This window comes from Hippoglossus stenolepis, chromosome 20 (assembly GCF_022539355.2).
Source record: "Hippoglossus stenolepis isolate QCI-W04-F060 chromosome 20, HSTE1.2, whole genome shotgun sequence".
NCBI classification, from domain to species: Eukaryota; Metazoa; Chordata; class Actinopteri; order Pleuronectiformes; family Pleuronectidae; genus Hippoglossus; species Hippoglossus stenolepis.
Genome location: NC_061502.1, coordinates 3,213,902 through 3,238,287, shown reverse-complemented (window position 1 = coordinate 3,238,287; position 24,386 = coordinate 3,213,902). Strand labels below are relative to the sequence as shown.

Below are 24,386 nucleotides of genomic sequence, written 5' to 3'. Positions count from 1 at the left end.
TAAAAACATATGTAGTGGAGGAGTATTCAAAAACCTTCCTTTAGTAAAAGTAGCAACACCATAACACATGTTAGCAGTAAAATGCACTGTGGTACTTCAGGCAGGCAGAGAAGTGGCTATGGACTTGTATAAGGTCCAAACATGACCATTAACATCAAGTGGGCCATACAAACAGATTTTGGGTTCATTCCCTCTTGCTACACTGTAAAGATCTCCACAGCCTCCAAATGCAGTAGTATTTATATTTATGTGAAAGAAGAACGTTTCTTTCTTTGTGTTCATGTTCTTTTATATGTTTAATATGTAAGATGCTGCTGTGAGTCTAGTGAGCTCAATGACAGTCTGACATTTGTTTCTGGAGTTCCAAAGGAGCAGAAACCAATGACTGTATTTCAAGAAGGAGGACATGACAGCTCCCAAAAGTGAAGCCAAATCATCTAGATCGCCCCCTGGTGGCTGGCTGCAGAGTTGGTTGTATACCTTGACTCCTCCATGTTAGCACCTGGGGCATAGACCCAACTAAAAATTGGTGAAATTTTCCTAAAGTTGTTTTCTGTCATTTTAGGTCATTCTTAGCACAGTTATGTACGTTCAAGCGCTCATTTTTCTGATGAGTTTGTTTTTAATAATTTTTTTGATGCTATAAAAAAAAGGGTTTAAAAACATCAAGATTGACAGCTGAGACTGACTTGTGATAGGTCAAGAAGAATGAGTTACCAACTGAACAGTCAGTTAATTGTACACATACATTTCATTGTTAAAGCTAAAATGCCAAAAATACACATTTCATCCTGTCAAGTATGAATATTAGCTGTTTCCCTTGGTCTTGTTTGATACAGATGGCGTGTCTGCAGTAATGAACGTAACAACTGTCACAGCTGTCAACTGCTGAAAGATTCACATTCTTTCATCTCGATTACTTGATCCAATATTTCCTAAATGAATTCAGCATTCTTTAATTCCCCACCATACACTATTCAGGCCTCATAACGTGGTTTGTGTTAAAAATAATGATGTCTTTAGGAGTTTTCATTTAACTTTTAAATTAATGGTGAGCTATTTTTATGTGTTACTCTTGTGGAAAAATAGGGTTCAGAGAACTCTTCTAAACCACTCTATAAAAGCTCAGACTCATTTCCTCATTAGCTTAAAGTGATGTTTTGTGGTAAACACAAGATTATTACTGAAAATGACACAGCAGGTGTGTTAATGTTCTGCACGTAGACAGACCAACAGAGACCAAATGAAGCAATAAAATGAGAAATCAGCACAAATACACAGACAGCTGTCTGTGTGTATGTGTATTGGTTTTCATAGCAGGCCAGCGGATGATCACACAACAGAGTTTGTACTGACTTATTAGACAATAGCTAAGTAGCTTGGTTTGAACAGAGGAAATAACAATGAAGAGAGTTTGGCCCAAATTGGTAATAACTATTACAGCCTAATAACTTACAGTCCTGGTATAAACTCTGAAACACACAACACACAGTGAACACATCTGAGCTCCAAAGACAAGAATGCAGAAAGATACAAACATGACCACATGAAGTCATGTTAGATGGAAACAGAGTCACAAACAGTAAAGAATCCCTCTGTCATCTTTTAGTGTGACCTTGGACAATAATGACTAAAACCTGAGCATGAGGAGATTTACTGGAAGCCTGATGAGTCAGCACAACCATAATGAATGTGTTAGTCAGCTTAGTGGGATCAAGGCAGTAAATGCATGTTATTGATGTATGTGACAAGAGCATGGAAATATTTGAACAGTTTATTCACTTTGGGTTTTAAGCTTGTATTTCTTTGCTTTTGTCTCTATTACTCACTGAGCGTATTTCACCTCTGAGGAGCAAACATCCTCAGGGGCAGCTGTGGATCAATGGATTGTTTAGAGGTGTGTGTGTGTGTGTGTGTGCATGTGCGGTTGTGTGTGCGCTGACTGGAAACTACTCAGTGACATCACTTAACAGGTGTCTGTCACACGACACACACACCTACACACACACATACTCTCTTAACTAAAGCAAAGCAAATTTTTTTTAACTTCTACGTTTTGTAGGAGTTAGGAGCATCTGGGTGGAATTGTAGATTACAAATAAATTGATTACCCTTTGCCTCATCCTCCCATTCCAAGTGTGAAGGAAAAACTATAATGGCCTTCAGGTGATATAAATTCATGAAGACCCTCTCTAGAACCAGTTTTTGGTTTGTTCTTTCTGTGCTACTGTACAAAAACATGGTGGTGACAAATGGTGGACTACGAGGAAGAGTACCTGCTTTAGATAAAAAAAGCCTTGATCTAAGGTAACGATTGTATGAGACTGCAACAAATGAAAAGCAACAGAATAGCCAATAATATCCATCTGCAGCCCATGAGACGGCAAGTCACACCATTGGTCAGTTTTAATGCCAATTTTGACTGTAGCCCTATGATAATTTAGTGTTATCTGATTAGGAATTGATTTAGAATAGTACCAGACACTCCCCTCGTCTTGCAGTCTACAGACGGACCCTTCTCAAGTCAACAACTGCAGAAGAAGCTGTTGTTGAGTCTGCAGCATCATGTGGCCACTGGAGGGCAGAGCTATGAGGTCAGGGGGGAGCCACTCTCAGCTAATGGTCTACATGCATTTTTACATCCACTTACTGAGGGACTGGGGATGCACAAGGTGTGTTTGCACCTTAGCTGGGTCCAACTATGCAAGAGAATTAAGGTTAAGTGTCCCAAATCAATCGAGTATCTCCAGCTGCAGCCGTGGAGTTAGTTGAACTTCCTAATATAGTCAGGGTAAGGGTTGAGTGTGGTTTGGACAAATTGGATGAGCAAAATGAGAGCGAGGCTGAGAGGACTGGTAATATTTTATACACGGATTATGGATGACAACAATAATCTCAAATAGTCCATTAAATAAGAAATCGTAATGGGACATTTATTATGCATTAATATTAATGATTATCAGATTCTTAGATTCAATTATTCATATGCACTTTGTTTTTCAGTGTCTCATGTGACCTCACCTCACATATAATCTGTCCACAGATTTTATTCACACACTCTTTTCCCCCACAAAAAAATATTTTCTATACATGCAAAAACTTTTTTCAAATTTTATAATGAACCCTGGAATTGCATGTGATCATCATTCAACAAGCTCAAAATCTTATTGACCCCAATTTAGGACCGTTGTGTTCCTTCCTGTTTGAGTTTAATTGAAACACTGAATGTCATTGCAGACATGGTCGTGTCCATCTTCCGCTGCCTTTGGGGAGTAATCGTGTTACTGTCTGCTATCATAGAGCTCATGTGCTAATGATGGAACACAGACAGCAGCTCTGAAAGCAGCTCCGGAGGGAGGTGTTATGTTCAGATCAGTGGCTCGTTTTCTGATTGGGCCAAAATGTATGTATGATTTCAACTTAGTATTTAACTATATTACTGCAAGGAACTGTCCTCCTGTAGCATCTTTCATGTGCAAATTTAACAGTCGCTCTTAATCCACCAACTCTGAAGTTGACATGTAATCATTTTTCATTCTTTTCAAATGGAAGCTCTCAAGTAAATTGATTCAGGGACCTAAAACCACTGACAACATTCAGTGAAAGAGAGGAAAGAAGAAAAGACAGAGGTAGTGAAAAGACACAAAGAGAAGCTGAACAGAGCTTGTCTGGCATTTACAGACCAAGGTGGATGGCGGATAGAGAAAGTATTAACTGGTCATGACATCGGTACTTGATAAACAAGACTGATATTGGTTCATATGAGGAGAGGAAGAGGTGACGTAAATACCTTTTAAGAGTATCTATCTATCTGCTATGCTATACAGATAAAGCTATAAGTATTAATTCCACAAACATCTGTCTGTCCGTATCTGTCTGTACATCTATGTGGAATGCATATAGTGAACTGTTCATCGAATCGTCTTCAATCAGAATGTCTATCAAAATAGTATGATTAAAGAGTATTAATTAAGCATAATCCCTTTAATTTCATGAAAAACAATAACTATAAAATCTACATCGTAAATAAACCAGGTAGGATGAACACACTTAGTTTTCTAACTTCACTCTGCACGATAGACCTTAAACCACTACCTGGCACCAGACTGTGAATGATAGAAAAGAAGATAAGACAGAGGCAGCACAAAGACACAAAGTAAAGCTGAACAGAGCTTGTCTGGCATTTATAGACAAAAGCAGAGGTAGAAAATAGAAGCTGGTCATGACATCACCACCTGGTATGCGTGACTGATGTACGATCATGTGACTGAGGAGAGAACAGGCTAACAGAGAGGGATGACGTAGAGACATTTAAAGAGGAAGAGTAATACTTGTAAATACAATTCTTGACAACATAACAAAATGAAGTTTCTCGCCGACTTTACAGCATCATTCATAACGACATACAGACAAACAGTAAAACAGCCACTGCTTCCATCTCTGCATGTGTACCTACATGAAGGCAGCGTCAGCGTGGGCCTCCTCTGGCAGCAAACGTAACACCACAGTCCCTGTTGGGCCACGTCTGACCCATTACCAGCCCTCAGAGCAACCGCCACCCCGCTGGCAGCTCCCTTCACAAACCCTGCTCCCCCACTACAATCCTGGGATGTCGCATACAAAACCATAGCTCAGGCTCTGGAACTTCTTCTTTCAGTTGCCCGTGCCTTAGTTCTTCATTATCCAGAAGCTCACAGAGATGGATGGATGAACTCCAAGATAGAAAAAAACAGAATATTGAGCCTCCTTCTGTTGCAGTAGCCAGTTAAGTTCTTTATCCTGTGTAATGTGATGCCTTTAACAGTCTGACGGTACACCTCGAAAGATGAGGATGAAATGCCGGGTGTGGTTCCTCTCTGTGCCGCTTCTCCAGTAGATTATAATTGATGGAAACAAAGAGAGAGGAGAGGGAGGGATGAACATAAGAGGGAGAGACAGCACCCACGAAAGGGAGAGAGAGAGAGAGCACGAGATTGAGAAAGAGAAAGAAAAGCCAGAGAGAGACAAAGAATGAGGAGAAAGCAAACAGATGAAACACAAATGGCAGAGAAAGAGATGGGAAGAGAGGATGACGAAAAGATGGAGGGAGGGGGAGGGAGAGAGAGAGAGAGAGCTGTGGATGTGGTAGGACTCGCTACCTGATGGGCTGGACAGCCAGTTTGTACTTCCTGGATCCAATCTATTATTCATACACTGGATACAGATAAAGAAACAAGGCTGCTCTCAATATCATTAGCTGTGTGTGTGTGTGTTGTTGTGTGCGTGTGTGTGCGTGGGTACGAGGCAGATGGGAAACCAGCTCGGAATCCAGTTTGATATATATGACTTTTACCTAAATTATTCATTTAGATCCCAGGAAGCAGCATCAGATGCAGAGTCAGTTCATCCAATTTTAAAGAAGAAATATCATCTAGCCATGACGGAGCACTTTATTAGGAACACCTGCTTATTCATGCAGTTTTCCAGTCAGCCAATCATGTGGCAGCACTGCAACGCATACAGTGAATGGGTCAGGAGCTTCAGTCAACGTTCACCTCAAACCTCAGAGTTGGGAGGAAATGGAATCTTATAGGGACTTGATTTGGGACACTTAACCTTAATTTTTTGTTGAGCCCAATGAAGCCCATTAGATTTGTGAATAAAATTTGATTGATTCAATCTGCAAATGTCTGCTCCATGCAGGCACTACGGGAGGATGACAACAAACCTGCACAGTGGAGAAAAAAGCCTTCATGACGGTAGAGCAAGTCAAGAATTCTCTCCAGGATGCAAGATGTTCTCTTGTCAACAATCAAGAGAAGACGTCTTCACTAGAACCTCAGGGGATTCACTACAAGATCCCTCAGACAAGGAAAGTCCAGGCTGCGGTTCACAACAACACACAACACAAACGGGTAGAGGTCTAGGGCTGATGAAACTAAAATCAGCCACTGTGTCAAGATGATTTTGATAAAGTTATACACCCATAACATTTTAACATTACATAGACAATAATTTTAAACATGGGGCCAAAGCAACTAAAGAGTTTCTCAGGAAGAAGAGGAGGAACGTCCTTCAGTGAGTCAGTCATCTGATCTATGACTGACTCTTTAGATATCTGATCTATATATATAGTATATAGCTGAACGACGCTGCTGTCAAACAATTTCTCCACAAAATATTTAATATAATGATTTCGTTTGACTTCACGTGTCTCTGTCCTATTACGCTAAAACACCACGACTTTATGTGCCGTATGGGTTGAAAGGGCTACTGTATATTTCCCACTGACGCCAGTGGAAAAAATGTAAAGGACATTCCAACTGTCTTCACTCTGTCAAAATCGACCTGACTGTAAAGACAAATGTCCGTGTGTAGGTTTATTTAGACAACGTGGTGAAAAAGGTCAGATGACAGAGTGGACGCATTTTTAGAAAGATGGAATCCACGTATAGTTTCACATTGAGGTCATGATGTCATCCTCTGAGATCTGTTGTCAGGTAAGAATGACAGCATCTATAGATACAGCTAGTCACTGTCGCCATCCTTGGCTTGACCGCAAAAGAAACTGACACATGATCTACAGAAATACATTTGTCTGTTAAATATGGCATTTTGGATACAGGCCATGGATGAGATCATGGCCTGTGTTAGAATTCCACATGCTTAGAGTTAAACACTAGGACTTAACATTCTCTTACTGCACCTCAGAGGACATCAAGGTTATTTATAAAGCTTCCTATAGTGACTTCTAACTATGAAACAGTGTGACGTTGATAATTTACTGTATAATATTCAGACCTAGAGGGTAGAAATTATGACTTGTTACAGTTTGAAGCTTTAGAAAAGGGCTAAACTGAAATGCTGAATCCATCACTGTAGATTTTATATGTATACCCAAATTAAACTATGTAATTTAACTCTGCTGTGTAAAATTATTGTAGAAGCCCTGTCCAGCCATGTTACTTCACCCGCTGCCTATAGAGCCTCCATCACCTCATCACTTTCATTTCCTTTTTAGCTACATTATGTGTCAACTTTAACCCAAAGATGAGAAATTCTATTTTGCAGTATCACCCAGGTTTTGGAAACAAGATAAGATATTACAGCTATCAGCTGCTTTCATTTGAAATAAATACAAAGTAAAATACTGAATTAGATTTTACAGTAAGGAGGTCATAGTTTTATTTAAATAAGTTTTAGTCCACTAGCTGAGTAACCTTGTTGATTGCACAGTTTTTAAATATTGTATATTTATAAAAAAATATTTTTGAAGGTATCATAATTTTTACACAGCTGTATTTTCCCTGCTGCAAAAAATGTGTTTGTTCATGCAGTTTGTTTATGAACTGAGTCTCATTAAAGTTTCCCATCACTTATTGAACGTCTCCTGGCAGCTCCAAACCAATTAGATCTCCTCTGCACCTCTCCTAAAAGTATTGCCTGAGATGAGAGAAATCTAAATGGATAAAAAAACTTCTAAAGGACCAGAAATCAGTCTTTGGCAGATGTTTGTTACAGAGTTGGGAATGTGCCTAATGGTTTTGTTGTTGCTCCGTCTCCCTTTCCTGGTTCTCCTGACGATAGTGTTTCCAGTACAAAAAGGTGAAATGGTTCTTTGAGGTCTCATGGTGACGCTGCATCAATAACCATTACATTAGATAGGCCGATGAAAATGGGCAACTTGGCATCAATAGACCTACTTCAAATACTTTCTCTGGCATCCAACTCCTCATCAGTTGCTATCTCTCCAGCTCAATGACCTCACTACTTTCAAACAACCTTTGCATTGACTTTATTCCATGGCTCATATTACACTGTGGAGGAGCTTTAATGTTCTCTGCCATGAAATAATTCTGTGACTTCTTTCTGACTTTCTGGGTCTTTTTTTAATCAATGTTTCAAGGTCTCAAAAGTTTAAGAACAGGTTATGTCCTTAGGCGTCATCCTGTGAAGAAACCAGAGGGAAATAATTCCTTTTAAATCTGCTGCTCTGACAAAGCAAACCTCCAATGTCCTGAAGCACACTGATGAATCTCGAAGCTGTGCTTTGATTAAAATGAAAAAATGGTCTCACTTTCAAGGACACCCACACACGCTCAGAAAATATCATCTAAAATGTTTTCCTCAAATACACAAATTCTTAAGATCCAAGGCCTGTGGAACTGCTGTTAAATAATTCATGAGTTCATGAACCGATGAATGAATTTGTAACAATATAATGGAATTATCTCCGTTTCATTTTTTTAGCCTGAATGCAAGTTTTTCAAGATATTTTTAAGTTTTTAGTTCCTGATTTAGAAACACAACATTAAAAAGACAAATTATAGCCAAGAGTTAGGTTCACTCAGGATTAGTAGGATTGTAGGGCCCTAATTATGACGTTAAATAGTCTGGAACCCACGTTCAGACAGATTTGTAGGGGTTTAAATTTGCTGTAGGTCCAGAGTGAACCGAGCTGTTTCCACCTGTTTTAATGTCCACCTCTGACTCCTTCACTGTGTCCTACATGCTGGGGGATTATTTTGGGGCTCATGGGAGTCAGGATGTCTAGAAGGCCAGTGGGAGGACGACATCTAAACCTCTGCCGTCCTCACCCAGCGCCACATCTCCCTCACCCACTAAGTCTGGCTGCTGGACATCTGATTCCAACCCACAACTCTGTCAGAATATCTGAGTGACATGACAGGGATGATCCTGAAACCAGTGTCAGACGAGGAAGATCATATGTCAGAGTGACACAACCAGCAAACATATACTTATTATAGTTTCAGATCTGCCCGGCAACAAGTGGGCGGCCCTGGCAACGGCCTTGAATGGTTAAGGTAAACACTAGGGTATTCAGTGGGGTAGTAGCGGAAAGGAGGGGGCAGGGTTAGCAGTTGCCAGATGATGTCTTCTCCATCTTGAACCTGGGACAAACAGAAACTGGGTCAAAAGTACCTCAACTCCAGAAAGATCAACTGAGCTCTTCTAGATTCTCTGAAGCAAAAAACTCTTAAGAAGTAGTGTACAACCAATGGTCAATAACCAAGCAATATATACCATCACGCATTGCGCTCCCATTAAGTGTAAAATAAACAATTAAAATGTAATAATATTATGGGATTTTCCAGTGGCCGACCTTGCTGTACATGATAATCCTCTGACAATGACACGATTTCCAGCACAGAGAAAATAAACCAATTATTGTCCGAAAGTGTTTTTCTTTCCTTTTGCCGAAGAGCTCAGAATATAGTCCTCCAGTGAGTCCCTATACAGTGAGTAGGGGTTTATGATTTCGGGCGCAGCCACAGTCTGGAGTGTGCATCCATATAAGTACTGATAATATACTTCTATTTTTACTGCTCATGGCTGAATTACATTTGGCTATGTGAGATAAAGGCAGTCAATGGCTCGCTGAGATGTTCCTGTATAGCTGCTACCTCCACTTTACACATAAGCATCTTTTAGACACACAAAACCAATACTGCAATGATATATATTACTACACGACTCATCATCAGCTCACCAGGATAAAGGCAACGAAGAAACGACCAAATCCTCAGAACCAGAGTGTGTGAGATACAGATACACTCTTCATTGTGAAAACAGAGAACAGTCCATGATGAATTGAGGAGGAAATGAGGGGGGGGTGAATTGAGGAAAACAGCACAGGAGGAGGCAAATGTACACAAATCTGTGTCTGGCAGAGCTGGCAGTTAATGTTCAACAAGAGACAACAGCAGATCATTTCAGATGGAGAGGAGGAGTGTATTTAATTCATCCTCAGAGCCAAACAAGTGTTTCATAAGCATATTTTATCCGTCAAACATTCAGGATGTCTGCCTCCACAAATACACAATTATGGTCAGCAGCATCACTTCCATTAATGTAGGCATGTTGGCTTTAGTAAAACCTTAACTGAGCTTTTTTTCAGTGTTGTTGCTTACACACAACTCTGGTTGTTTACATCTGTCCTCTGCCCAAAAGATGACATAGCTCATAACAGCTCATTAATCATTCTCCTCCCAGGCTTTGACTGAGCACTGAACAAATGATCAGAGGAGCTCAGGTACAATAGATGGCAGTATATTTATAAAAAACAGTATGAGACTCTGGGAAACAGTACACTGCAAAATCATAACTTAAATACACTTCACTGAAGCGTGCAATCTGTCTGAGAAAACAAACATCACATGATAACTCAACTTTGGTCAGTGACATTTATGATGGTCAGTTATAGGACAACAATTAGGTCAGAGCAATAAATGAGTGACTTCCACACTAAAAGATAAAAGAACAACTCATTCCTCGGAAAGCAAGAATTTGGTTTCAGTGAAATGTTATTAGCCAGAGGCCAAAGCATGGACACATATAAGCATGACTCCAGTCTTGTGGTGTCAGAGGATGTTTTGTTTGTCTTGGTCAAAAGATGATGATTCGTCTTGGTTGTTTAAATGATCTGTTTTGTAAACGTTCTATTGGAAACACAGTGGAGGTTTTAGTTCTGCTGAATATTTCTGTCGAAATAATGATCCGACAACCAATTACTCTTTGGCCCTGAACACAGAAAACACAGCAACATTCTGACATGTTTTTCAACAGAATGTATTTTTCCTGCAGTCTTGACATAACAAGGAACCACAAACATAACTTAGTGGCTGATGAGCTAATTTCGGATATATTGAGATATAGCGAGCCAAACTAAGCTATGGGTAATTTAAAAACAGTGTCTGTATTAAATAGTTTACCAGAGAGTGCAAGGACTGTTTTAGTTTTACAGTGTAATACTTTCAACCTTATATGTATCTGTAGGTCAAAATAAAAAAAAGGGTATCTTTTCAAGTCCACCATCAACCAATTTTGATGGTGGACTTGATTTTTTAAAATCTTAACAAGCAACAAACTGTGACTCGAAGGCTCGGTGAAGTGACTACGGTGGTCTTCAGGTGACATCAAAACACGAAAGGTCCTCTTTAGAGCCAGTGTTTTTTGTTTCCTAGTTTCAGGTGATAATAAACCAAATAAAAACACATTCTAAATATTATATTATATTTCTGCCTTTAGATCCCCTAAATCCTACACACTGAATATTAAAATATTGTTTTTTTTCCATCATTATATTTCTGGCTTTGGCTTAAGAATACGACGTCCCCATTCTTAATGGCGTCTACAGATATCTGATTGGTTTGGTTGTGTTTTCTGCCAGGCAACAGCTGTCAATGAGCACAGCAGCAGACGTATTTGAACCACAATAAAACAAAAAATGGAGACACTATTCTGAGCTCTGGACCCAGGATAGTGCTCAGCCATTGCATGCTACGTTACACAAGCACACTTCTCAATGTGTTTTCAACTGCTCACGTTCCCTCGTGATTTGTTCACGAGTGAGTTTGTTTTCTGTTCGCAGCTTTGCTTTGGTTTTCGCTCATGCTTATTCATCAGAATTTTAAAAAGCCCACAAACAAGTCAAGTCATGGTTTATATTTTTCTTCTTTGTTTTAATCCCTTGTGCATTTTCCTCACACTCATAACTGCAGCACTTTAATGGTTTGCCAACCTAATGTACAAAAACACATTCCTGCTGTGTCTCACATAAAACGTTAAACTTGTTCTTCTATGGCAAAGATCAGGAGACCGTGGCAACTGTGTCACTCCTCCCTGCAGCCCTCCTGCACTGTTGTTATGTGACAACTAGAGCACAGCTTAACCAATGAGATTGCAGAACAGCTCCATGGCCAATCGGAAAGACTCAATGGAGACCTCGCTTGCAGCTAAAATATGTCTGAGGCTTGTGGGACAGAAACGTTTAAACACACACTGACACACTCTCGTGGACTTTTTTTTCACTTATAAATACTTGTACATGTAAGCAGCGGTGGAGGGCATTCATTTGCAAATAACTGACTCAACTTTTTCCTCTCCTCGCCAATTTTCCAACTTGGATTCAAGAGTACTGATCTGATACCTGATAAGCTCTTATGGGATAAATATCACGCCAAATTCAACAACTAAAAAAAAGCTTTGAAAGGTGTTTTTAACAGCTTGAAATCTAATAAAACAATGTGGTGCATGATTGAAACTGAGCCTTGCAAAATGTTGTAAAAACAACTTCATGAAACATTATTTTTCCTTCTTCAAAACTGCAGCACATTTTTCACAGTGTTTCTCCAACACATTTTCAAATGTCTCACTGTTGTCCCGGTGCATGGAGTTTGTCTCCAGGTTTGAAACCTTTTAAGTGGCGATCTGAAAATGTACATTTGGAAAGTTTTTAAAAGTTGAAACAAATCTTTGTTGAGACTTTGTGGACCCGCACTCCTATTGCAGAGTTGAGATTTTACGATTTTACATTTACGATCATGCAAATCATGTGATTGCATGTGGTCTGACAAAAAGTTGGCAACCTGGGTGCAGGGGCATTTGCACGTTTGCAGAAATTAAATATTTTTCATTTTCATTGTGCAAAGCTTCCAAACTTAGTTTCAATCATGCAAACCCCAAAACAGCCACACACAAGGCCTGCCTTTATGAAATGGACACACTCCAAAGCGGAAATGTCCCATCAGATTGACTATACTCACTCCTGAGGATGATTTGAGCTCGGCTGATCTTCTGCGTGTCCTGAGAGAATCGATGAAATCTTGCTGCAACAGGCATGTCTGCAAATACGGCTGTGACGAGGCCTGAGGGGGGGTCCTCGGTTAAGCAAAGTCTCCGGCAGCAGCAGTCAGAATATAAACAAGACAGCTGGTGGACCCCTGCCCTCTCTCTCTTTAAATTGTGCTTCCTTTTCTGTGTTTTTTTTTACTTTTCTCTGTAAATACTTTCTTTTTTAACACGTCTTTGCCTCTTTCTTTCTGTGCTTCTTTCTCTCAACATCCCTTCCTACTGCTCTCTGTGTGTGTGTTGTCCAGCCGTGTTGTGGTGTGTAGTCTAAATTTTCATGCTCTACAGCATGAGCTCATCGAGAAAAAGCAAAGCGGTCCAGGTGGGCAGATGGGGGGGTTTAAGGAGGTGGGGCGTTGGGGTGGAGGGGGTTGCTGGGTTAGGGATGGGGGGCCGTCACAATCTGATACAAATAAACACATACCAGACTGATGTGGCACGGGGTTGCAGGAGGTGTTACACCCGCGTGACCTGCAATAACAAACTCATTCTGGTCAGCGGGGACGTCGAAAAGTCACTCAGCGAGTCTCTCTACCTTCCTGCAACCCCCCAGCTCTCTCGGATTTCAATCCCTCCCCTCCACTAAGGTTTCACATGATGGAGAACCACATGGTGCACTGTTGGCAAGGACCATAAAGACAAAAAAAATAAGTGACAATCCCCAGTTAGCAAGTTTTCATATGTCTCTGCGGAGACTAGTTGCTGCCAAATCTGAGTCTGGCTGTGAATACAAATAGAGCAGAGACTCAGATCCTGCTCATCTGGCGAGACCATGAAGAATAAATTGTTTGCTCTATTTAAGCAGGAATGCGAGTGCATATACTCAAGCGCTACACTAATTTCCAACATGTAACAATATGCTTCTTTATACTTTTACTACACAACATTTTAGATATTGTACTTTTATCCAACTGCTTTTATTTCAAAAGTTAGCTTCTAAGGGAGAAAGTAACAGAAGCACATTTCAAGAGCAAAATGTCACAAAGGGATTCTCAGAAATGACAGATTTGTACCTCCGCCAAGGAGGTTATGTTTTCATCTAGTTTTCATCAAGGATGTGGTATGGTTCAGGGAAGAACCCATTACATTTCTGTAAGTATCTGGATCAGGGGGCAGATCCAAACCTTTTTTTTTTTTTTCACTGGCTCAAACATAACGGGGCGTTTTTCAACATTTTTACAGATTTTTCCCAACACAAAAATTGGACTTTGAGAAGTTTATGTTTTTTAGGTTTAAGTTTTCTATGAAACAAAGGTAAACAGCTGAAGTCTGTAGATTCTGGCCTCACAGTAGAGATGGGCGATATGGAAATAAAATATTATCAAGATTAACATTTTCATATCGGTCAGTATCAATGATTATCACAATAAATGTCAAATTATTGAAGGATGTGGCATTAAACACATCTTAGGGGGATCAATTATATGTTATTTATCCCCAATTGTGCTTAAACAATATATAAGAATTATATCAATATTTATTGAACCTTCGCTGAATTGATATTGATGACAATTATATTGCGATAATTGCCCTACCTCACAGCTTGGCTTTTCAGATATTATAGAAATGATCCACAACAGCTCAGACTAAACCTGCATACGCTCTAAAAGAGTGTGTGTGTGTGTGTGTGTGTGTATCAGCTAAAGAAATTAAAGGCACAGAGCCAGAACAACAGCTATAGAGACGGATATAAATATTTAGCCGCAGGGCTGCTGCGCTCCGTCCGTTTCCACAAAGATATGACAGTCATGCTGCAGGTCACATTCTTCCTTTTCAACACAAAGTGGTTTTATAAGCAGTGAGCTGTTGACACGTCCAGCAGAGTGACACAGGTTAGGCCAGGACAGCGTTGTTTTTCTGTGATGTGGACAGGGTTAGAGTAACGACACAAATCTATCAACCCTCCAAACCATTTCTATGTTTTCCACATCCTGTCCATCATCTACAGGTCATCCCACCCTTATACCTGAGACCTTCTGTATTTCACCTTGTTCCTTTCATCCTCTCTACTTTCTACGTCCTTGCCATGCCCTGAGAGGAGCGGCTTACAGGCCAGACCACAACACAGACAGACGCCTGGCCAGTTGTGACCCATCCGTCCCTCGCCTAATCCCGTCCTTTCATCCAGCTCTACTTTGGCCTTTTTAGGAGAAAGGAGAAACACTGATGAACAAAGTGTGTGTGTGTGTGTGTGTGTGGCAGGTTCTCCAAGTGTCCCTGTTTGAGCTCACAGTACAGAAACTACGTCACTTTGTTCCAAATCAAGAGGAAGTCAACGACTACAATGCTCATCATTGAAAGTTACATGCCAAGGTTGGCCCTCTGTCTCTATAACGCACACTGGTTTTTAGTTATCTATGAGACCCTAACTGTTTTTTTACCCCCTGACATCACCTCACTGCTGTTTTTTATTGTGGGCTCTCATTGAAAAAAACACTCAAATGACTGGATCACACTATAGGTGCCAACTGTTTTTGCTGAGCTCTGCAAATCCAGTTGTTCTCATCATGTACCTGCAACATGGAATAACATACAGAACAATCTAAAGCTCAACTCATTTTTATCCTTCGGGCCATTTAGGTTTTTAATCTCACCTTGAACTCCAACTGTTCTTGTTTAAATTCATTTATTTGTTTTAATTGATTAATTATGCTTTAAATCAAATGCTATGTACTGTTTATTCCAAAGGCTTTTCTTTTTTTTCTTTCTGTTAATTGTGTTTTGTTTGTGTCTTGGAATGTTTAATCTATTTTCTGTACTCACCTGTATGAGGTCTCTACCTCATTGTTTTCTTCAGTTAAAATAAAGGACGAATGAATGAATGAAGCAATAGCTTGGCTCAGTGATGCAAAGCAAGGTGATGAAAAGGGTGTCTGTGGTGCCAAAAGTCATAAATACACACACATGTTGCAGAACTGTCCATGATTGTAATCATCCACACACACACACACACACACACACATACACACACTCTCTCTCTCCACATGTCAGCAGTCACTACAGTCACATTTGCCTTGCAAAGATGGAAACTATTCTGTGATTCGTTCACTAGCTGACTCACACACATGTGTGTGTGCAAGTAATAGCTCCAGGAAACACCAAGCTGGTTTTCTGTGTCAAAACATTAACAATGAAGACTCACACACTTGAAGCCTCTGAGCTGAGATACTCAGGAAGTGCTTCTGTGGCTATCTAGGTCAAAGTGAACTTTAAAGAGAAATATTCAACTCCACATTAGAGAGGCCTTTAGGAGAGCAAAGAGTCTGATGTCTGTACGAGATGACCTACAACGTGTTAGTTGTTTATTTGTGTTTATTTGTGTTTTTGTGAAGCGCGTCTTCATTAGGAGTAACTCAGCAGAGCGAAGATCAGAGAAAGGGAAACAGGTCACTGAGGGCAAAGATCATGAATTGGTTTCCACATGGTGCTGAGATGCTATGATTCACTGGTACGTCACATGAATACATCAGATCAGTGTCAGGCTTATTTCTCAGAGTTGTGATACAATAATTCTCACTGTGGTCCAGATACAGACCAGTGCTCATATCAACATATCATTTTGTCAATACGCCTGTCTTCCTGTTAGAATGTTTATTCTGCCACGCACTGCTTTCTAAAGTCAGCAAACGTGGCTGTGGCTCAGGTGGTGGAACGGGCTGTCCACCAACCAGTCTGTGATTCGAAACCCGGCTCCTCCAGTATGCTGTATATATGTAAATGGTAAATGGTCTGTATTTATATAGAGGTTTTGCTAGTCTTTATGACCACTCAAAGCACTTTCCAGTACAATTTGCCATTCACCCATTCACACACACAGTGCATCTATGGGCAGCACTTTTTTTCTATAAGGGGCAATTTGGGGTTCAGTATCTTGCCCAAGGACATTTTGGCATGCGATAGAACCGCCTACCTTCTGGTTAGAGGACAACTGCTCTACCACCTCAGCCACAGCCGCCCATGTGTGTGTGTGTGGACTACATACATACAAGTCTCACTCCCCGGTGTTCACATACAGACACTTGGTCAGGACCCAAATAGGAAATCCTCCGCAGACCAGACCGTCTCATTTAGGTCAGGTCTTTGTGGTCTACTGATATGAATGATGAATGATTTTTAGCTGTAAAGTGCATGCGTGCACATGCGGGTGGGCATAACTGGGTGGGTGCCATGAAAAAATACACTATAAAGACAATGGTTCAAAAAGGTTTGGTGGCATGCCAGTGGGATTTGAATTGGTTACGGGTACGAATATTAACTCTTCTTGAAGCGGAGGAGAAGAGAAGTTGCCCCTTATTAAATACCAGTTCACCATCATCCTCTTGCTCTCACATAATCTTCTGTTTTGATCACAGCATAAATGTTTTTGTAGCTGCAAATCTTCTGTGCCTTTATAATCAAAAGCTGGAGTCATTGAAAACCGGACAAAGACAAAAGCTGAAAGGGGATTATTCAAGTACAGTGAAAAACTGGTTCAAGAAAAAAAAGAATTAAGCAAACGCAATACTTCCAAGAAAGAGATTAAAATTATTCATATGTCCACACTCTACAGTGGAGTATTAGAGCAACTTAAAGGAAAAAAACGAGATTTTGAGAATAAAGTCGTGATATTCGTGTCACTTGGGTTGAAATGTTTAGGTATCACAAATAACACAAATACTTTTGCCTCATCAGCTCCACATTATCACAAGTATCAGGACTATATGGAAGAAAACCACACAGATTTGGAGTTTCTTTCATGGAGGAGTAATTGTTTGTTAGTGGTCGCCTGGCCATCGTCAGTTATATCTGAAAGATAAGAACTCGAGTGAGCTCAGGTTCTCCCTTCTGCATATTTCGGGAAATCTTTTTACTTTATTTTATCTATTCTCGTAATATAATGACTTCTTTTTAATTAATCATGACTTTATTTGCAAAATCTCCGATTTTTTACTTCTTCAGTATGGCCCTATACTGCATCGTACCTTTCAACTCTCCCTAACAGCAAACATATTTCTAGTCTGATAATTGATAATAAAAGTGCTCTCAGGCTGAGGAGAAGAGCAGGGACTCGCCAAGAGTAAAGAACAGGATCCAAATCGGGTCAATAAAGTGAAGACGACTGTAAATATAAAATAAGAAGCTATCTAAGAGAGGCCATTACTATGCTCATCCAGCTGTTTGTCTTGTTCCATTTAAACTGTCCTCTCTGGCTCGGACTGACCGAGGTGTGATTTACTGTACGTCTCCAATGATTATCGAGCTGTTCCTGTAAACCATGAACAGGAAAGCTTAGGTGGCTAAAGCACTCACTGCACTTTCTGTCTATGTGACTCGAGAGATTCACAAAAACAAGTCAAACCAACAGCAGCTTCCATGTGAAGTCCAAACAGAGCTGCTGGCACATACAAGCATCACAGGGAAGACATCACAAGGATTATTAAAAGCTTCCACTTTATCATTCACACAGCACATATCACCACGTACAACAAATGCACGTCTAAAATAAGTGACCTGACCCTCGCTCGTGTGGCAGGGCTTTAACACCCACTGAGTGAGTGATGGAGGGTGAACCTCTGTGTGCCGGGGAGGATTGTCAAGTCCACAGATGACTCGGACCGGAATAGACGCCACACCGGGAGCAGCTGTCAGGACACAAATATATTAGCAAAACAGTGGGGTGAAAGGGGAATCCCTGTCACCTTCCTGTGGCTTCTGTAGGCAGCTGACTGAACCGCTGAGACAGGGGGTGAGGCCAAAGGGAGAGAGAAAGGAGTGAGGCAAGGAAGGCGGTGTGTGAGATGAATGAGAAAGTGGCAGATAGAGATATATATTTTTTAAAAAAGGTAAAAATGGTCTGCAGCGGGCCGTTCAGGATCATTTATGATCTTTGCTGCGTTTCTTTCACCGCTTTCTCTACACCCCTTAAACGCTTAAATTATATCCAATCAATAAAGGGTTTAGTGCCCAAAATCTATCTTTAAAAAATCGAAATCGAGAAGCGAGGAGAAGGAGAGATGAGGAAACAAAGAAAGAGAAAATTATTTTGAAAGGTTTTAGGTTGTGCTGTTGATGAGTAAGACTATTTATCCAAGGCTAGTCCCTTTAAAGTCCATTTTCCACTGGTCAAACAAAACCTGCAAACACCAACAAACATCTGGCTTTTGTCTGAGATGGGAATAGATACAATTGGCATTCACTCCTGGGTCAAATGACTCTACATCGACACAGGTTTTTAATAGCTCTAACCGGCAGTGATGAAAACCTGGTTTATGGAGGAACGTGCTAATTTCTACATCTAGCAGTCTAGATGCTGACGCTGCACTTTTTCCGCTCAACGGCATGAATCGTGAACACTTGTGTATGTTTTTTACATCTTGAGAACAATTTGCAACGTTGATTATCGAACGCAAAATAACAAACCAGGGGAAATTCAATATTAACTCCTCCACAAGTCTTTTTAGTGGGTTTTCCAGCTTTAAAAAACCTGCATTTACCTGCTAATTTCGGTGTAAAAGAGGTATAACAAACACAAGAGTATGCGTCTGTGTCCTTTATCTCTGATATAAAGACTTAAATCAGATTCAAAATTATTTTTCTTCTATTGGTTTTATGCAACTAAATAGAAAAAAGCATCAATTTCTACTCAATTCTTATTTCAAGTACTGAAACACAAATATGCTTTTGCTAAACACGGTTCAACATGTGTAAAGCTGGCCACTTGAGTGCAGAAGAACAAGCTGAGAACAAAGCATTTAAAGCTTTTACCAGATGTTGTTCCTGCACCACCTCAAATACCCTCAGATTCAAGGAGCCAATTTGAAACATGAATCAAAGTCATTACTGTTACAACAATAAGAATTTTATACAGAGAGAAAAAAGCACTTCTTAGCTGTGTCTCCTGCCTGTATAACACAGCACAGGAAAACAATACGATGTGTAAGCTGAGTGATGATACAAAGATTTAGTTCCAAGTCAAACAACTGAGAGACAATGGATGCTACTGAAGGCTACCACAGGTTCTCTTTCATGTTTGAAAGGGGAATGTGAGGTGAGGGGTATTCAGCTGCAACATGCAACTTCACCACTAGATGTCACTAAATTCTACACACTGATCCTTTAAAGACTTGTTCTTTTTCCTCTAAAACTGACAAGCGGTAAAAACGTTCTGGTCACCTTGTATAACTTATTGTCCAACATCGACTCTCTGCGTTTGTTCTCTCTCAGTCTACACCCGCTGCTGAGGATCAGGCTCTTTGACTAAAAGCTTCACTCTGTGTTCTTCAGCTTGTTGCTTACTTTGTCTCTGTCTGTCGTGCGGAGGAGTGTATATTGGGAATATATGGGAGTGTTGCAGGTGGAAAAAAATGTGTCAACAGGTAGAGTCCTGCACCAGGTCGGTTACCTGCAGGATGGGTAGCCTTCCAAAAAAGTAGTGTAACAAAAAATATATTCATATAAATACACAAGTACGGTCATGGGTAAAAATGTAATATAAACATTGGTGGGCAGCACGGCAAACATCTAGATCAGCTTTTATTAAACTTACTCAGCCGGAAGGATTTGTTTTATTGTGAAAACCTATGACAACGCCTATGACAAAACTAGCTGGAGCATCAAAATAGATCACATAAAGACAGAAATATCCAGTGGTGAATTTGTTCTCAGTGGCTTTGCTGCTTGTAAAATGTGCCACAATGTATTAGCCTTTATGGCCACAATAAGCTAGGCTCGTTGTCACTGAGAAAACACATTGACAGCTGCAGAAGTACAGGTCCCTCGACTATTCAGATACTTTTCCAAGAACACAACTCAACCACAGAAACAGGAGGACAAGGAGGACATAACCCATTTGATGTGAGTGACCGTGTATGTAGCGTGTGTGTTTAATAACAGGTCACGGGTCATATGTACTGATGGGTCCAGATTTGATTTGGAGATGATTGCAGTTAAGGGGGACTGAGCAGGTTTGCAAAAGTGGACCGGTGCAGGACGCTGATAGGTTAAAGGTTATAAAATGCTCTATCCCAGAGGTCTTCAACAGGGGGTCTGCAGGGGGGTCACGGAATTTTTGGTTGATTAGACAATTTTTAATTTTTTTTTTATTTAAAAAACTTTTTTCCAACCAATTTTTTTCCCACAAATTGAAATGTCTTTAAATACACATTAACATGAATCCAACATATTGTAGTGAACAGATAAATGGAGGCAGAAGACGTTATCTTTCTGTGTATTATTTGAATAGCTTAGTATTGAATGCACAATAACATGGTAGCTATGTTTATACATGGCACTAGGCCCAGTTTAATATAAAACACAATTTTATACAATATATATAGTAGGGGGTCCCTGCTCCATCTCTCCATCAGTTTGGGGGTCCTTGGCCTGAATAACGTTGAAGACCCCTGCTCTAGCCTATAAAACCGAGGTGAACTTCAGAATCTTTCACTTTGTCTTTCCAAATGAAATTATACAAATCATTTAACCCCCGTTCAAAAAGATTGATTAGTGTAGCTTGAATCTATGTACTGTTGTCACAGAGGCATATTACATTATTTCTATATATTTTCTATTTGTCAACCTCAACTGTTGGAATGTTGTCGGTTGGGATCGACTCCAGCTCCGACTGCGACGCTCAAAAGATAAGAGATATAGAAAATGGATGAATGACTAGATGGATGGATGGATATTGGAATATTTAAAACAAGTGCAATGACCCAATTTTCTAAAGACAAGTTCCTTTTACCCTCTGTCTCTCATCCACACACACACACACACACACACACACACACACACACACACACACACACACACACACACACACACACACACACACACACACACACACACACACACACACACACACACACACACACACACACACACACACACACAGCAAAGTTAGCACCTTTAGCATAATGAGGTGCATGACTATCATCTTAATTATTGGATGGGATTAGAGTGTGGGCAGAGGAGAGAAGAGGAACAGAGAGGACAGGAAAGGATGTGGGGCATTGTGGGTCATGTGTGTCAGCATCTGGAGTCACAAACATACAAACTGGCTGCAATTAAAACCTCTGCTGCGTCTCTGTTGGATTAAAAACAGCAAAGTAAAAAGAAAGCAGGAGGGGGGCTGATGAGAGGAGAGTAATCAGCATCAAGCAGGGCACTGTTCACTGTTGGAACACACACGGACAACACACAATCATCTGCGTAACAATCCTCAGCCCTCCTCCTCCTCCTCTCATCCCTTCTGGCAGGTATGAAATGTAGACACAGCCGGAGGATGTAGCTTCGTAATGAGAGCATGTTTCAGAGAGCCAAGGTCATGGAAGCACAGTGTGTGTGTGTGTGTGTGTGTTTGTGTGTGAGGCCATGAATTCTAACTCCTTCCTAAGATTCTCTTAGTACACTGGCAGCCTCTTGCCAGAACGTCGTCCCCTTTACGTTTAGATCGATGCTCAATTTAAAAGGTTACAGATTCAGAATTGCCACATGTAAGTACCAATCATGCTCAATGATGCTAAGAATGCATCATCCCATTAAGTCATGCTGTTACCAGGAGCCGTCTATCATTAGCTGCCTGCTGTGCTCTCAGACAGGCAGCTCCAAATGGAAGTTTTGATTAAAGGAACTCACGGCTGTAGTAACTGCAGCTCTCTCTCTCTCTCTTTGTGGGGAATTGACTCGAATCATTGTTTCCGCTAAACCCATTAGTAACTCTAGTTCACTTAAAAGACATGTTTTCACTGTTGACAGATGTCTTTCTTTATCCTGAATGTTTCAAATGATGTTCCATCTCGTGTGGTCCACTCTGTTCCTCCAGCACACGCAGCAACAATGAAACCAGCTACTTATCAGCGGTAGTAAGGGTTCAAGCTGCAGCAACAACTTCAATTTAATGCTCAGTTATCCAGTTCATGTAAATCCAACCAGCCTCAATCTTTTTTTGTCACATTACAAATCTGCTGCTTTGGAGGCCAAGGTTGGGACGGTAGGGAGAGAAAAATATGTTCTATGTATGTATATATACATAGAACATGTACACATATCTGGTGGCTCGACATTGTTTGGTTGATGATCCACAATTTAAAATGCACGTCCACTGGTGATAAAGCAACAAGGCTTGACTCTAGCTATTTATTTTTTTGCAAGCGACCATGTATAATATTAAAAGCTAATTTTCCTATGCAAGTCATTAGCAGGTCACAACTGAAAACATAAAGACTGAACAGCACTATACAAACAAAACAAGATGCATATGACCCATATATACCAAGTGTCCCACAGTTGTGAATCACACACACACACACACAAAAACAACTTTTCCCCTGTAGGCCATGTATTGTAAAAGTCAGTCTTACCAGAGTCCTGGGAGTTGAGCACCTCCAAGGCGTGCATCATGGCGCTGGCAAATACGTTGGCGTCCTCCTTGCTGCCAAAGTTGAGGCCATAGACCTGTCTGGAGTCACGCCACTGGTGGAAGGTCTGAGTGGCCTGGTTGTACTTCAGACCCTTGGGGATTGCACAGTTTATCACCACCTGGAGACACGAGGGAAGAAAAAGGGAAACATTCTTTAGATTGGCTTGGGCTGGCTTTGATACCCAACTTTTTACTTTTAACGGTATTGACTGAATTGATTCAATTCAATTTTATTTGTACATTATCACTTTACTTTACTTTCATAAGGTCGACACCTTAAAAACTGTAGAGACACCCAACCGTTCCCACAATGAGCAAGCACTACATCTTCACCTAGCTTGTTTGGGCTACATCCAGCTACTACGTTTTTGTTTGAAAAATCCATTTATATCTAAATAGATCCCAGTACACACAAGTGTTTTGGCTCTGTATCAGTGTTAATCACCGTCCATACTAACCCTAACCCTAAAACGTATATATCCCTTGACAAGTCATGTACAGTGGATATGCACGTGCCCCGTGTGAACAGGAATTTCTTTAATAACAGCTTGTCTCCTACACATGTAAACAGTTGTATCATTGTAAAATGCAGAATTAACTGCACAACAGCTGTTAGCAAAGACAACAGGGTCAGTAACGCTTGCAATTGAATATCCATGTTGCGTTCTACACTGGCAGCCGAACCTAATGTTGGTTGTTCTCTTCCGGAAGGGGTTAATGTGATAGGAGCCTGACAGATCAGCAAAAGCTACATCGTGACTGAAAAGACCCAATCAGCAAAAGGTTGTGAGTGTCTACATCATAGTTGTCAAACATCTCTGTTTCTACCCGTCAAGATTAGAATACATCCCCGGAGTTTTCAATCTAAATCTGGTTGCGTATTCAAAGGAAAACATAGTAGTGTGGATGTAGCCAAGGTGAATATATCGGGGTAATGATGAGCCAAAAGTGGGTACCACTTTCCAAGAGTCATGCTGACAACTATCACTGTACAATTTGTGATGCACAATCCTAAAGCTGGCCAGGGCAACATTTAACCTGAGGAATCTCATGGGCAGACAAAGTGTGTCTAAAAGGTGATGAGTGAATCGTGTTTGATGGACTGAAAAAGTCCCTTCAACTGTCACAGTCAGCAGAAAAGAAGCTGAACTCTCCGTGGACAATGATAAATGAAAAAATGTGTCATCAACGACTTCATTGACATCTAATTGACATCCAGGTGACTAATTATCCCAGTAAATTGAGTTGTTGTGTGAGATAACGGAGTTTGACTTGGTTGATGTTAACTTAGCCTTTTTACTTAAATTTGCCAATTGATGTGTCTTAAACGCCTTCGCAACATGCTATTTATTTTGCT

The 24,386-nt window shown here is 40.5% G+C and overlaps 1 protein-coding gene across 1 annotated transcript in view; it reads right to left on the bottom strand.

The window, feature by feature from the left end:
- The window catches only part of enah (ENAH actin regulator), a 93,088-nt gene that overhangs the window by 38,414 nt on the left and 30,288 nt on the right, over positions 1–24,386 (bottom strand). Inside the window, 1 exon segment of the mRNA XM_035143452.2 lies at positions 22,971–23,148. Within this exon segment, the coding sequence (XP_034999343.2) occupies positions 22,971–23,148 (178 nt within the window).